Source organism: Numenius arquata, chromosome 1 (assembly GCF_964106895.1).
Source record: "Numenius arquata chromosome 1, bNumArq3.hap1.1, whole genome shotgun sequence".
In the NCBI taxonomy this organism is placed as follows: domain Eukaryota; kingdom Metazoa; phylum Chordata; class Aves; order Charadriiformes; family Scolopacidae; genus Numenius; species Numenius arquata.
The window spans coordinates 39090710-39107671 of record NC_133576.1 but is presented as its reverse complement, the minus strand read 5'-3'; the positions used below and the strand labels follow the sequence as shown (position 1 = coordinate 39107671).

At 41.8% G+C, this 16962-nt stretch overlaps 1 protein-coding gene across 1 annotated transcript in view; it reads left to right on the top strand.

Moving 5' to 3' along the window:
- Positions 1–11010: 11010 nt before the first annotated feature.
- SCAF4 (SR-related CTD associated factor 4) overlaps positions 11011–16962 on the top strand; it is a 48524-nt gene continuing 42572 nt past the window's right edge. Inside the window, exon 1 of the mRNA XM_074167765.1 lies at positions 11011–11040. Within this exon, the coding sequence (XP_074023866.1) occupies positions 11011–11040 (30 nt within the window). The remainder of the gene's footprint in view (positions 11041–16962) is intronic.

The window sequence follows — 16962 nt, the reverse complement described above, 5'->3', positions numbered from 1 at the left end:
ATCTGACAAGCATCCCTCCCACAGATGCCCATCTTGCCTCCCCATACCTGGACCTTGGCACAGACACAGGACACCATGTGGTCAACTAGTTCCTGTGGACTTCTGTGGGGCACAGTCCACTGAGTGCTTTCATGGCTTTGGGAAATGCTTTTGCATTTGCAAGTCTCTGCTGCTTTTTGAAGAGACCTTTGAGACTGCCCTCAAAAGTAAAGTTTGCCATCCCTGTGAACAGCAAGTGCAGCCGAAGGGCATCCTCCAGAGTTTCTAGCACCCTGCAGGTATTATCATTGCTGCTGCTCAGGACTGGGATGGGTGCCTGAAGTACCTCCACAAAGTAACCAAGCATCACTCTAGGTTCACAGCAGGATTTCAAGAGCATTCTTCAACTATCTTAGGAGCTTCAGCAACCAAAAAACCACCTTCCTAACCAGAACCTTCTGCTTGTCCCAGCAGAGTAGATCACCTGAATTTCCACCTCAGCCACAGTGACAGGACACCTAAGTGCTCTATGTGACACACTAGAAGGAATTTACACCAACGCCAAACAGTCTGTTTTTCTGCAGAAAAATACAGGGCTTCTGCTTGCAGACCTGATTGATGAGCACCCTGTATGAGCAAGCACTAACTCCTCATGCACACAACGGGATTTTTTTCTGTGTGTGTAAGTTAAAATAACCTGCACATGTTTTGTAGGAGGCTATGCAATTAACTGAAAATTTCACCTCAGTGTATTACTATTTTGGTAGACTTAATTTCAGTTAATGGGTTCAGAAGCTGTTTTCTCTACCCAATCAAATGTAAACCTATCTCATGATGTATTAAGCAGAGTCACATACAAACTGGTATGTATTGATGTGTCATGTCCTCTGGTTTTGCAACAGACTGCTTCAAGTCCTTTACTTGTTCCATAAATGCTAATCCACCTGGGACCTCAAAGCAAGCAGTGACTTCTCCTGAGAGGCACAATCACCCACATCTGACAAAAGAGGCACCACGGCCAAGTGGCTGAGCAGCAAGACAAGGATGCTGTAGGACAGCTACAAGAAGAAGCCAGGTCTCCCAACTCCCATAGTACCTTATGTCCAGATCTCAGTTATTTGGAACTCGGGCTTTTACAACACTCCTCTCTTCATAGTCTCCTAGTTTTTTTTAAGTAGCACATGGAACAACGTACTCATCATATAACTTGTTTTCTCTCTTTAAGTAGGGGAAGATTCACACATGCAGAGTAATGCTTATTTTGGCAGGGTCTGCTTTGCTAATTATTTATATTTGAAATGACTGCATTTCTACTTGGCCAAAAAAAACCCAGTGAGTTTTGCAAATGAAGCGTGTAACAGTTCGGCTAACAGTTCATGGTCAAAGGAGGCATGGCATTACATCTGCATTTAGTAGCAGGTACACTCACACTGCCACGAGCTGCTTGAAGCCTATGACCCGAGCAGTCGGACAGTGCAAAACAGCAGCAGCAGGTTTACATCTCACTGCCAAGGGACTGCAGCTACCCAGTCAAAGAACTACTGAGACCTGGTTTCCACATGCACAAAAATAAGTTAAAGCCTGCAGTCTGGATAACAACTATGCCTCGTTCCAGCTAAGACCCTGTTCTGGATCATCAGTGAGCCAGGACTCCAGTGCTTTACACTGCAGCCTCCCTGAGGCCAGTTTGGCCACAGCCAGCCAGCCCACCCCTAGTGCTCCTTGAGGTCCTTCCTCCTTTCAAAGCTCATAGCCTTTCATCTCCTGCCAGTGGTCAAGCATTTGACATTGGCATACAACCGACACCAGAGTTATTTTCCAACCGCTTTCCCTTCCCAGACTGTTGATTGCAGTCTTAAGACTTCGTAAGGCCCAGGAGCCCTTTCAATTGCTTAGGGGCTTAGCACTTGGACACGGATCTTCAAAGACTGGGCTAGGGTTTCATACAGCTTAATGTGGTCTTGAGTCACAAAAAACATCACCAGGGCCAGAGGATGAACAATCCTCTGCTACAATCCCTCCGCATGCAACATGGAAAATAATCTCTTTGTTAGTGGCCATGGTGCAGTGGTGTTAGTGGCCATGCATGTGTGTATACATATATATATAAAATACATATATATAATGATTTTCCTCCCAAGAAACATCTAAAGAAAACACAAATGAAATATGTTTTTGAGCCATTTTCACACTTGCGTTTCTGACTGAAACAGGACTCACAGGCTGGGGAAGTTGGGATGCAAGCTAGCACTCTCCACTCCAATGCTTACTGCTTTAAGAGAGAACAAACCAAAAGGTCCAGAAGTGAATCCCAAAAATAAATCAGTGACAAAAAAAAAAGGTAGCAGGCAGAAGGCTGCGGCAATGGCAGGTGAAAGGGACAGAGGGTCATGAAGGGTCGGTGACTGTGCCTGTTGGTGTGATGAACTGATGTCATCAAACCCCTGGCAGACCCCAATAAAAGATTTATTTGAAGAGCAGGGCTATAGGGAGGCTGGATCCTGACCCCATGAGAGCACCACAGGCACAAGCCCAGGGATTTTCGGCAGCACCAGTCCACGCGCAGCAGACCAGACAAACCACTCTAGTTTCTGCTCCAGTTTAGATGGGCCCCATGATCTACACAAAAATATGCAGACAGCCTCAGGAAACTGCCTGGATGAATTGCAGCCACTTTACATCCTCCTTCTGCAATCTCCTATGTGCAAAGTCAGCCCATCAAACTTGGCTACACAGGAGAGCTGTATTGTTTTAACAAGACTAGTTTAGAGCAGTATCCCTAACATCCAACAAAGTTATAGTGGGATAAACAGGTTTGTGTTGGGATGGCTTATCCCAAATAGGTATGGGAAGTTAGTTATGATGGAGAACAGTAAAACTCAGTCTCCATGAAGAACATAAATACCATAACTTGGGGAGGAAAGGCAAGTAGAAGTACAAAACCCATAGGTGATAAAGCTACCTCAGTGGAAAATTATCTTTAGACCAGGCCTTAATGTGTAGCACAAGATCTCAGCTGGAATTAAAAAAAAAAAAGTGCTAGAAACAGCTTTTAAATTATTCTCCTTAAAAAAACCCAACCGTAGTACACAAAGAATTTCTGTTTGATGCTTGCCTTCTGAATTCAGGGGCATATCCTATCCTTATTACTGAATAAGGAAATAAAGAGCTTCTATGTGGAGTAACAAGTTCCTGGACTTTGTTCTTAAATCATGTGCTACGAGATCAAAGTGATCTTTTATCCTGTGAGTTATCATTTGCCCAATATATTTGCCACTATTCCACAAACACAGTTTCAGCAAAGATAAATGATATTAAACTCACGAGCCCCTTCTTACAGCATACATAAGTGCCATCTTCTGGCCACAACAGGGATTGTAAGAGAAATGGTAAAATAAAAAAAACAAACCGGTTTTAGATCTAAGGAGTAAAGTCTCTGAATAATTATTTGCTACAGAGATACTAGTGGACAAAGAACAAGAGCCTACAGATTTAATGTGAAGAAATTTAACCTGGTAGGTGAAAGCTTCTTCCTAAAGTTCAGAGCCATCACATTTGCAAACACCCTTCTAATGTTGGTAGAATGGGGAAGGATAGACGGAAAGCTCTGCTTTTAGGTAAATCTTAGTCAGATAATGTCTTCTGCCTCAGTTGGAAGCAGCTGCAACCAGTGGCCCAGAAAGTCCTTCTTATCCTGCGCTCCCAAGATCAACATGATGGAACCTGAGAAGCTAAATAGATGCCACAAAAGAAGATTGTGCCACCGGCACTTCTCAATTGTACTAAGGAAAAGCGTTCAAATCGTTCTTAGAGAACTTTAGTAGAATTTCAGAGAACCTGACATTTGTCACCCCTGTACCGTGCCGTTGGGCTGCAGCAGTGACACAAAACCCTACTGAAAATATCCACCTGAATCAAGTGAACCTCCACAATCTGTCCACATGTCTCCCATGAAGACTGAGACACTTACCTATGTCACATCTTATAAACTTAGAAATCCTGTGCAAGAGACAACAATTCTTAAACCTTTCTCCTCCCTGAAGTTTTTACTAGAAAATTTTACTCATATATTGCAAAACCAAACATACTTAAAAGTTAACTAGTTACATATTCCTACTTAGTCTTAAGCACTTTGTGGTTACATCCCATAGTAAATCAAGTGTCACTGCTAGTACCCAGAATTTTTTTGCACCCCGTAACACCTAGCTGCCTTAAAATGCCATCTCCTGAAGTAGTGACCACATGACAACTACATAAACATCTTGATGTTAAAAAAAAAAAAAAATCTAACTTTCTCATCAGCACAAGGAAAAAACACCAAAAAAGCTGACTTCCAAAAAGCTAGAAAGCAAATAATGGCAAAACACATCTACTGTTCTTGGTGATTTTTAAGTCTCACTTATTACAGGGAAGAAAAAAAGACTGAACATGTTTTTTTGAACACCTGACAAACAATATTAAAAAAGGCATTTTACCACAGGTTCAACAGAATGGTTTACCGTAAACACAGTTTTTAAAATATACTGCAAGGAGATTATACACAAATAGAAATCACTTTAAAATACAGAACCCCTTTCACCCTGGATAGTGCAGGGAGGGAGGGAGAGAAGCTAAAAGGAACAATAGGGAGTTATTTATTGTTTTTGTGCAAGACGTTTTGCACAAAATCTTTTAAGGCCTAAAGTGAACTTGATAGGTTCTGTGACAATCATGAAGGACAAAGCCCCTGATGCTTCTGACCTGCTGATGCCAGTAGGGAGGTTAAGTACAGAGTCAAGGAACCCAGGCCTGCAATAAGGTATCACTGAAACCCACTGAAACCTGTGGGAGCTTTATCTCAGTGAAATTCAGCAGCACAGAACTTAAACAAGGACATCAGGGTTTGATCCTATTTAGGACTGATTTGCAAAATCCGGTGCTGGAAGAGGTGAACGTTCCCAGGCTTTACTTGCAAGAAACACACTAAGCTGAACGCTGGTTTCATAAAAATGGCATTTTTTGCTTCTGTTGACTGTAACCTGATCTTTGTTTTCCTAAATGATAAAGCAAACACAGAAAACAAGGAACATAATTCCTACCCAGTTGGACATGAACAGGTTTTTGTTTTTTGGTTTTTTTTGTTCCCCCCCCCCCCCCTTTCTTCTCACTTCATTTATGAAGGGGGTGGGAAAACCCCTTTGAAGTAAAATTTCATTGAATCCAAAATTAAATACTTTGCTTCAAAATACCTAACGAGAAAGGAGATAGAGAAGTGGGACGACAAAGTTACTAGAAAGATACAGAGGCTGCACAATTGGTGAACAGTTTCACATTTCTAAAATTTTTATTGCTATTGGCTTACACGCATGCCTAGAAATTGACTCAAACTCAGAATGGTGGCTGCACTAGAATCACAGGCTTTTTTTCAAATAAATGATTCACTAAAAAGTGTCATTTATGATTCATAATTAAAAAAGAACACTTGCTTCCTATTGTGCAGGTTTTCTAAAGCACTGAATAATTAATTTTAATGCGACGATGTGAACACATTTGTTACAGTTGTTCTTATAAACCCCATAATGTGCTAGACAATTAACCATCACATATAGTATGTATCTCTCTGTTTCCTTGCTCCGTGTCCTAAGTACCATATGTTCACATCATCTCTTAAACCACAGTTAAACACTGAATTTTTCAAAATAATTAATTAGTCCTTATTTAACGGCTGTTAGCTCTCGGCAGTCTCTGTGCCTCTGACAGACACCAGGAACAGCAGTACCATAGTATTACCAAAGGAGGAAGTAATTTCTGACATACTTTGATCTTCAGTTTTACACCTACAATAAAGCCTTGTCTAGTCTCATAATCTTGCCAGACGTGGCATCAGACCAGAAGAGGTTGGCGAGATAACTATGGAGGAACGAAGTGGAAAGACTGTTCTCATGTGTCTACTGGCAAAAGCAAGTCTAGATTGCACAGAAAACCTAAATGGTGGTTTGTCTTCTACCAGGTTAATATTCTATCCCATAAGCTTTCAAGTGCAAAACCTCCATTCACTTAATAAAGAGCTGCACAGCGATCTTGCACAGTGAGCTCATTATCTTGCTGTACAGTTTGGAATATCTGTAAATACTGGGGTAATATTCAAGATCCACTGGAGTCAGGGTACTAGCGAACAGTCCCATTTCCATACAGTTATCCAAGATATTTTGTTAAAGGCAGATGCTTCATCCTGTCTGCAAAATATTAAAATAAATGGTTACAGTAAGCATCAGATACAGACAAGCCACACCCTCAGCAGTTAGATATCCATCAACAGCAGTTTTAGATACTGTCTCTGCAGCAGTAGAGAAAAAACATAAGTATTTTTTTAAAACTAAAGTCAAGTCTACAGAAGTAACATTACAGCAGAGCATAAAGGTCTAAATGCTCCCAACAGATAAAATCTATGAACTGCCCCAATAAGTAGTTTAAAAGTAACAAAGTAACCTCCTGGCCAGAAAGGAGTATTTTACACCAGGCTCAAATCTTGGTATTCACTGAGAATACAAGAGAAAGCCCCACAGCTACATCATCTTAAGTGCAAACATCACATCCAGCTGTCCGCATCAGAAGGCTGCCAGCAGAATCACCTTGTTTTACTTTGGTCACTTTATATCACTCCAACAGCGCAAAGGAAGAGAGACAACCCCTAAGGTGACCAGCTATTAAGCTTTACAAGATTTTCTAACTTACTACCCAGCACCTTAAACTACACTTGTGTACTTCCAGGGGAACTTCAAATCAAACTGAAAGCTAGCTCTGCCCAAAGCATCTGCACACTGATTCACTCCACTGAGCAGGCAGGCAAAACACTCCCCGTCGCATGAAGTTTCTAAAATGCTTTCAAAGCACAGTTCCAGCACAGTCTGCCTGTCAGTAACACCCGACTTTACAAACAGTAAGAGAAGTAGAAGAACAGATCAGCATCTGTAAGCATCAGTTTAACTCTCAAGTACAGAATCACAGTGCCAGGCCAACAAGTTTAATCCTACCAGAGTACAAGCAGTGAGGGAAAGACAAACTCTTCCCTCAAAGACCTATTGATTTCAGGGATCTGATTTTAATGTGGCCTGTATTTGAGGCCAACATTTAGAGAAAAATAAGTCCCTTGCTGAGGTAGATCTATCCAGAGTGTCAAGCACATAGCAGATACTTATCAATCATGGTAAACATATACAGTATTATTTTAATAAAGAATATGAAGCCACAGCAATATATTGAACACTGCAGGGAAACCAGTTTTGATTTTTTTATTTTTTTTTTTTTACAGAACACAGGATTCCAGGAAATTGTAGTAAAAAAAAGTTGCCCCGTAAGTTAAATTACACTAGTAAATTAGAGAGTGATAATGTGCAAGTGGTAACTAATCCCTATCAAATGAGTCAGAGAAACACTGATAGGTCGATACAGATAATGAAAGAACAGGGAATATTACATTTTTATGTATGATCGTTGTCAATCATTTTCTTTGTCAATAATGATGCACAATGCCAATAATAATTTAGGAGACTGCAAAAATTAGGATTCTTAACATCTTCAAAGATCAACACAACGTTATTGCATGAAAAAATGACAGACATCATTATGTAAAACTCTTTAAATGCTTAAGCTAACTGAAATTCATTTAAACTTGTATTTCATTATGTATAAAATGACAAGGACTACACTGAATTCAAAAACATTTCAGATTTCAACAAGCTTGAATAAGACTTGCACATGTATTTCATCAGCTAGTACAAAGACAAAAAGAATCATTACATCAAGTAACCATAATTTGTTCTCAAGAGCTATTTCCATACATTGGTGTGCCCATTTATTGCCCATCTGTCAGAAACAAAAGTAAGCAAGCTGAACAAACTAAACCCATGCACCAAGAAATCTCAAAACTGTTAAACAAAAGACATATGGAATAATATGGAACAATATTTAGAAATATGTATTACATGAAAAATTGTATTAAATACTCTATGAACCACACTGGACTGCATGGTCTTTGAGGCAAGGACCATCCTTTATAGTGTACAAATACATAACACAATGCTGGGCATCATACATCATATATTTATACAATGCCTAATGTTGTTATAAAAGCAACTTTAAATAATAAACCTGCTGTGAGCTCAAGTATCTGCAAATGTAAAATTGCCAAAAGCATAATGAAAAGAACACGCTTTTCATTAAGACATTATACAATTGTCTCCTCTCTATATAGGTAGTCATAATACAGTACAACTAATAGCACATTTTACTTCAAAATTACTGAGCGTATTATCTTGACGAAGCAGATCTGCTTTGAATAGCAAAGCCATAGCCTAGTAAAGGCCAGACTTAAGTTTAAAGCTGCCGTAATGAACCTACTTCACCCTTTCCCACCCCCAAATCCTAACATTCGGCCCCTGAGGAATCAAAATTTAATTTTCAATGACCAAAACTTGCCAGGGATAATTCTATAGGCCCTGAAGGTTTGTCTAAACTGCAGGCAGAACCAAGACCATATTATAGCACAGTCACACCACATTTCAGCACAGTAGATGAATGGGCATGGCGGATAGCACAGCAAAGTAAGCACTAACACCGCTAGCCCATCGAGCACCAAGGCCCTGCAGCTACCAGCGCTTGTACTAGACAACTCTGAAACACACTGAGGTACGCCTACATTATTTTTTCGCCCCTACAAGTTATGTAAAATCCAATTATGCAAAAAGTCTGATTACAAACATGCTAAAAAAGCAGATTTTTTTAAAAGTAAGTGTTATAATAGAACAATACCTAATACATAAATAGTAATGAGGAAAACTGAAAACATTTAACACTCAGTTTTTGGAGGAATCCCCTCTAGAACCTATAGTGACACCCTGCAAAAGGCCAATATAGAATATAAAAACCTTAAAAAGTTTATAGGCAAAAAACCTCCCACATTTAATGTGAATTTCCAGAATCACTGGCAGCCTTTCCCGTCCTGGGAAGGTTTTGTTTTTCTGTACTCTGTATAAGCTACTAACAGTGTGTTGAGAGCACTGCATCTGTATTATCAAGTACATACTGAAAGGAATATTGCGTTGGGTACTCAACATTATAAAAACAGCTAGATTTCAAACTTGAAAATTAATCACCAATGCAGGAAGCCTGTTCTCACTCATTCTCTCTCCCTAAGCCAAGAGCCTTCAAAGAAATCATTCTTACTTCTCAGAAAGATTTTAGCTGATACAAGAACTGGACAGAGATAATTTGCATTTTTTTTCAATCCCTCAGCACATACTCCAGTTCTACCCTTGCTGTCCATATCCTTGAGGTGGCAGAACAAGCTACCTTTTGAGAATTTTTGGACAGTAACAGGATCTTCTCTAGCTTGGCAGTTTTCTTTAAAAAGAAAAAAACAAACAAAAAAACCCAACAAAAACCCGCCACCCAAACAAACAACAAACACACAGCTATGAAAGCTAGAACTTTTTTTTCTGATAAAAGACCAACCTGTAGAAATTCATTACATCTGGAATAACTTTCCATTTGCCACTAGAACCTATTTATTTTTAGGATTCCTCTGAAGATCAGCCATGTAACTGTACACAAACTCTCCTTCTTAAACATTTCATAATCTGAGTAGAATGTGAGTTCTTGTTACTCTGTCAACTTTGAATTTCAAAATATCTGCTTTTGAAGAGGGCTAAATGGACAGCCGTATACTGGTGACAGAGAGAAGAGGCTCCTAAAAGTCATCTGCATTTGATTAACAACTCAATTAAACATCAGGCACAATTTAATAATAGAACACAAAATAAAGCCAAATGCCCTTCCCGTAACATTCTGAGTCTCCTCTTTCCAGTTTACTCCCTTGCTGATGTACTAGACCAGAGCTAAACAATGACATTGTAAGCTGAAACAGTAACATTTTGAATGTAACGAACAACACATTACTACAGCACCTGACAGCATACTTGACAAATGCACTCTTTAACAGATGCCAATAACCCACTTATGACCTTGAAAGTTCGCTTTGCAGCATACACGCTCTTTTCTCATGAACATTAGCTCCCATCGTTAGTGTGAATGTAGTCATTTATTAACTATCTTCACAGCCTTTCAATTTTGCTCTGTTTTGTGGTTAAGCAAACAGCAGTTTCTTCTACTGTGACAAAAATGGCCAGGCTAGGTACCAAACACGCTCCAGGGCCAGTCCTTTGCTCTATTCAGAGTGGATTTAGCGTGCGCTCTGTGCCACCTGCAAGGCACAATTATGGGACCTTGGAAAAAGAAAGAAAAAAAGTTTAAAAAATTAAATAAAAAAGTTAAAGCGTGCACATACAAGTTGGCGCCCCTTTTACCTCAGCACCACTTTCACCCCAGCCCCTCACGGCTCCCTGGCCCAGACGCGCAGCCTGCCCCACGACTCCCCCTCCAGGGAACAGAACCAGCTCCAGGCCAGGCCTACAGAAGCGGCGGCCTCCCCTTAGAGGACGAGGCCCCCCACCAAGGGGGCGACCCACGGAGCCTCCTGGCTCTACGCAAACCCCACCAGCCACCCACCGTCTGGTAGAGACGGGCAGCGAGCACTGAGGTGGACGGCGGGGACGGCTTTAACCCCGCCATTTCCCCTCCCCGGGGGCGGGGCTGGCGCTGACATGGCGGGGCCCGGGGACTAACCCGGCCCCGGGTCACGTGGTGCTCCCGCCGCGCCGCGCGCGCGCTCCTTCCCTCCCTCCCCCCCTCTCCCCCTCTCCTCCCTCCTGTGGGTGGCGCGGGGCCGGGAGGCCTGCGCGATCCCAGGGTGCTGTGCGTGGCGTGGGCTCCGCCATCCCGCTGGGAGAGACGGTCTGTGCCGGGGCCCTGCCAGCGAGACGCCGCACCGAACGAGCGAGCGAGGGAGGGAGAGGGGAGAGCGCCAGCCCCGCCGCCAAACGGCCATGTCTGCCCGCAGCTCCTGAGCGGGACCGAGCCGCCCCTCCTCCTTTCCCCTCCCCTCCTTCCCTCCCCCGCGCGGGCGCCCGCCCGCCCGCATCAGCCGCCGCCAACATGGAGGCCGTGAACGCCTTCAACCAGGAGGTGGGAGCCGGGGAGCAGGGGGGAGGGGGGGGCGGGCTGGGGGGCTGCGGCGGCGGGATGGTGGTGGGGGTGTCACGGTGGCCGCCATCGCTTCTTCCTCTACTCCGCCCCAGCCCGCGTTCGGCTTCCGCCTCTGGGCCGCGCGGGCCCGGTGTGGCCCCGCCAGAGGCCTGCACTAGGGAGGGCCCGGCAGCACTCGACCTGGCTCGGCCCGGGGCCGCCCGAGGTGGCGGGGGGGGGAAGGAGATGGGGCCTCCTGAGTAAGTAAAATGGAGGCGAGCGGGGTCAGGCCCGCTGCGGCCGTTGCAACGGCCTGGAGCGTTCCCCGAGCGACGCCGCGGCCGCGGTTCCCGCACGGGCCGGGTGTGGGGGGTAGGGGAATAGGGCGCTGAGGGGATCTTTGGGCCCCCCTCTCTGCTTCCTCCTCGCTCCAGTGGAGAGTGTTCGGGACGGGATCCCTGCTACAAGGCGTTCCCACTGCGTGCGTGTTGTTAAAGAGGGGGGAAGCCGCGTTTCAGTGCGCGAAGCACTTTTTATTTTCTCGCAGTGGTTTGGCGAGGAAGGACCTGCCATGTGAACAGGCGGCAAATAGGATAGGCTGAAGGTTGAATAGAGAGAGGGAAAACTGCCAGGGGGCTTATCTCTGTATAGAAACCATGCCTGGGGGGATGGGACTAAGGGATCGACCCCTACACTAGGGACATGGGAGGTAGATTGGAAAGCATAGGGCGTTCAATCTCCTTTCATCGTACGCGGAAGGTCCCTGTCGTCTTCTGATGATTTTTTTTTATTTTATTTCTCAGTCGACCAATCAAAATTGGAAACAAACCATACCATGATTGTTTTTTGCATAAAGTACAGCAAAATACTCTAACCTGTACTTTATAAAGTTTTTGGCACATAACTTAAAACGATTCTTAGATTAGATGACACTCCTGCCTCAGTTTGAGGATTTGACTTTTGCATATCCTGTATAGACTAGAGAACGTGCATATTCTCCTTGCAGATAATCAGTTAAAGCTAACCCAGAACCTACTCCAGAATGTTTAATACGTTTTGAAGGTTAGGTTGCTGTGTGTGTTTGCTGAACAGAAACAGGAAAAATGGCAGACTACTCTCATGTGATGAAGTCATGCTGTGTAAAGTTCACTCCCTGCAACTGCTTGTCGTGCGCACACACACATGAAAATCTGCTCATCCTTAACAAAATTATATAAGTACAAAGCGAAAAATAGGTAGCATACACGTCTTATTAACAGTTTTATTCTTATTTATTTACCCACGTTATGGGTGTACTGTGCTGTTTAAAACCAGTGGTATGGAAGGGTACAAAACAACCTTCCCAAATACGTTAAAATAGAGTGATGTGCATGCGGCATTTTCGATTTTCATGTTAACAGATAACAGAAATATTCTTACCTGCCGAAATATAATCAGAAGCTCTAGCAGATGTTTGCTTTCACTTAATTCATTTCAACATGTTGCTGCCTGATAAAACTTAATTGTACAGACAGTGTTTCTCAAACAATAAAAACCACTTCTTTTGCTGATCTGGTGGTGAAAGTATGTGTGACTTTAGAGCGAAGGCAGCGTTTCTTGGTATTTTGTGACTAATCTCCATTTTAGACATGGATGTACTTTATTTTGTACATCTTCCTCTCAGGTGTAGTAAAGTGTGATGGGGTTTTTTGATACAATGAAAAATGCAGAATGAAATTCTTATGTCTGGCTGCTAAAAGGTATGAAAACACTGGATTTCATTTGAACGTCAGTTATGGGGAAGAAAACTATGTTTGCTAAAATCCCAGTTCTGCAGTCATTTGTATGTATAACTAGTTCTGTAGGACTACTTAGGCGTAAAGATAGCATGTTAATAAATTCAGGGTTTGTGTAATTGCTGTCCTGTTCTCAGAAGGCGTGTTTATGGTATTAGCTAAGAACATAAAGTCCAGTTCTTAAACTGTTCTCTTAGCTTTCCAGCGCGTGTTGCCTGAAGCTGTGCATGCAAAACAATACGTGCTAAAATAAAGTGTGAAACATCTCAAAGTTTTTGGAAGAGGGGAAGATTTACAATCAGATATTGTTCCATTTCTGGGCTTTCTCAGTGAAAGTGGAGAAAGTGAAAGAGCTTTTTTACAAAAGGTCTCGATGTTATTCACAGAGTGGTGGGAATAGCACAGGCTAGGGAGTGTGTGAGAACTCATTTTGTCTTTAATACTGTCTTATAATGCATAGGCGCTGTAAGGACTACAGAGGTACCAGTCTCTGTTCACTGAATAATTAATTATTTTATTGAGAGTGAAATAGCTTCAACAGCGAAGATCAGGGTTTCTACAGAATACCCTGTAGGTCAAGAATTCCTGAACTTACTGGCTGACAAATTGTACAATACCACTGTAGGCAGAGAATTGTGGTTTTAGAATAGCAACTTTAACTGCTGCAGCCATGAGTTTTATGTTGGACTTCCCATGTATGCTTCTGGCTTTACTGTCTCTTCTTCTGTGGAGATGGCAGCTCTCAGCTCTTTGCAAGTCTATGTGAAGGAGGAGATGCCAGTTACTGCTTCAGGTGATATGATAATTTGGGATTTTTTGGGTTGGGTTTGGTGATTACAACAATTTCTTGAATGGTGGTAGGTCCAATTTCAAATCATGGCTGTAAACTAGGCATCCTCTAAGCTATTACGTTGGTATCCTCTTCTCAGACAAAAGAGCTTAGGGAAGATGAGAAAGGCACCAGCAACACTTTCAGTTATGCAATTTGAACCGCTTTGTTTTGGCTGAAGGTGTTCACCCAGTCCAGTAGAAATCATTAGTAGTTTTGGCTGACTTGGGTTCCAATTCTACTTGGAAGTTCAGTTTCTGCCCTTTGGGTTACAGGCTTCTGAAGGTATGTCTGATTATGTTGCAGTGAAGTAACAAGTTTCTGCCTGTCAGCTAATTGTGATAAGTATGCGATCTTAGCTGCCCATCTGAATTGTGAGGTAAAACTTAAATATAGAGGTTTGAGCTAGCATGTTGCACTTAGCAATTGTGGCAAGCTAGGCAAGAACGCTTGAAGTCAATTAGTCTGGCTCTGGCAATGGGTGGTAACTTAGACGGGTTGCGTAATTTGATCGTGTTTGAATGTGTTGACCATTCCTACTCCTGTTCTTTTTACCTATATTTTGAATGCAAGTTTACCAGTAAATGTGCCTCTTAAAGATTCTCATTTTTCTACAGGATCAAGCACATTTTTTGGTATTGACCGAACACATTTGCTGCTTTATTTTTAACCAGTTGTACTCTGAGCAGATATTGCCAACTGAATAGGTGGGATTTGATGGTTATGTAGTATAGTATATTTTTCTCTGAGGAAATTAGTTCAAACAGTATCCTGGAAGAATGAGTTAGAATTCATGTACTGTTAGGTGTATATGGTGTGTTAAATTAATAGTACAGGGTAAGTAAATCACAAGAGGTAACTTGATAATGTTGCAAAACTTTGTTACGTGTTTAAGAAAACAAGTAAACATAAAAAAAACCAAAAACCAAAAAAACCCACACATCTGCCATGGTTTATAAAGGTTTTAATCTTTGTCGTGCTTTAATTTAGGGGAAATATGTGTTCCCTTTTCTTTAATTTGAAAAACTGGAGGGATAGTTTACAGGTTGTAAAAGTTAGAAATAGAGATTTCTTCACAGTTTTGCTGCTGGAAGTAGAATAAAGTCAAGTTTGCTATTTTGTAATCTTACATTTGTATTGAGTAATGCAGTATATTCACTTAATTGTGTGTCTCAGGTTGGTAATACTTAATCTGTACCATTCAATTGATATCCCACTTAAGCATGCTTAGATCACAAACAGGATAGGTGGGCTGTTTGTGGGCTGTTTCTTTAAAGTTAGAGCTGCAGCTTTCTTCTTTACTATTCATCTATATCCAGTGAACTCGACAGTTGTATTTTTGATCTAGTATAGCTATGTTATGCTAATGGTAAGACTTTGTTTTGCCTGCTCTATTACAATCTGTTGCTCCTGTTCTTCCCCTCCCCAGGTCCTATAAATAGAGGTTAGCAGGATATCCTTCACAGTGGTTCTTCAGCAGTTACTGAAACTCATGGACCCCAGTTAGATTCCTTCTGGTGTGTAGCAAAGCAGCACAGACACAACTACCAGTATCTGTGGTTGGAGGAAAGATAAATGTCTTTTGTGCATTTTGGCACCATTTGTGTCTTTTGGGAAACAGTAAAAGCTGCTACCTGTTGTAGCTGCCTAAAATTATTCTCATATTTCTGTAGGTGGAATAGGCTGTATTTTAAAGTCAGTGCTGCTTCCCATATGTCCTGGGAGAGTGCTTAAGCAGCAGTTCAAATGCTATTTGGATGGGGTAGAGGAAAAGAAAGATAGGAGTATGCTACTAGAGTATTAGACTGAATTTAGTCCTTTTTTTTAAACTGTGAGACCCAGACTGAAATTATTGCAGAAGTAGCATGCACCTCTTTTGGGATGGAGGTTGCTTTGTTGCTTTTATGACTGTGTCATGGTAATTGAAGGGTCATCATCGCCGTGATCCTGAAAGAGCTGTGTCTGTTGCTCCTGGACTGAACTGCTTCCAGGAATATTGAAAGCTGTGGCATTCTATTAGAGATTCTTGGTAAGAGAAGAAATGAGGTGAACAGCTTTTCAGGAGACATGCTGGACTTAAAAGCACAGCATTGTTCCTAAGAGGCAGATAAGTTTCAAACCCAAAATTCTATTCTGTGTACTTTAATGATGCCATTTTAATATGGGTATGTTTTGTAAAGAGGTTTCTCCCCAGTGATTCAGAATTTGTGAATGGTCTTTCTAGGCCACAGAAATAGCTTAGCTGATGAAGTACTATTTAGCTTCATTGCCTGGGGTTCATATCTGGTCAAATTTAAATCTCACTTTATTTTCCAAAGAATGTAGCCTAACAGCCATGAATTTTATGGTGGTTTCTTACCTTCAGCAGCACCTAATACTTGGTATGCTTCACAGCTGATGGTCAAGAATTTAAAACTTGCATTGATCCTCTGAGACATAGCTTAGCGACAGAAGTTTAGTAGACATCATTATCTTTCTCCTTTTCTTAGTAGCTCAAGGAAGAATGGGGACCTGAGGAGGAAAGGAATGAGTTTGATAGGAGAAGGAAAATGTATGTGACTGACAAACATTGTGTTTCTTTCAGTAGATCATGCTTCCTTCTGTGCGGCTTCTTTTCTATAGGTTTTATTTAGTAGGTATATAAAACGGAGCCATACCTCTTTATTTGTAAACAAAGAGACCTTTTTATGGCAAAGAACCTTCAGCAAGGTAGCAAAGCCAGGGAAGTCAGTTCATGTCTTAAAAGGTATTTTTACCTTCCTACCATGTTATCTCATGCTTAAAACAGATAAATAGACTTCAGATCATACAGCAAGCTCGAGATACCCTGAAGGATATAAGCCTCATCTTTTTCCTTCTGTGCCAGTGGGTTAAGTCTTGCTGGATGACACCATCTCACTTCTTTCCTAGTAGTTTCAGGTTTGGAAAGCATATTAGCTGCCTTTTTTCTTTGACTATGAGTTTTGTGTTTTTTCTCTTTGAACCCCTGTTCCTTCTCTGCTGGCATGCACACATCTCTCTGGTTTTGCTTTTCTTGTAATGAACTCAATAACGAAGTGAAGCTGATGGTATTCCTACATTTCAACTCGCTCTTGTTCTGAAAACATGCAGTGCCCAGACATGCTGTCTTTTTAGGAATCTAAGGTAGGGCTGTGGGTAAATTTGAAAATAGAGATTCTCCCCTTTGCTTCAAAACCCAGTAGTTCTCAGGTTTTTATGTAAAATAGATCCTTAAAGGGCATTAATTGTAGAATGGCAGAAATTTAAAATTTGTTGCTTGACAGACTGAAAACTAAAGGCCACCATCCTATTCCTTCT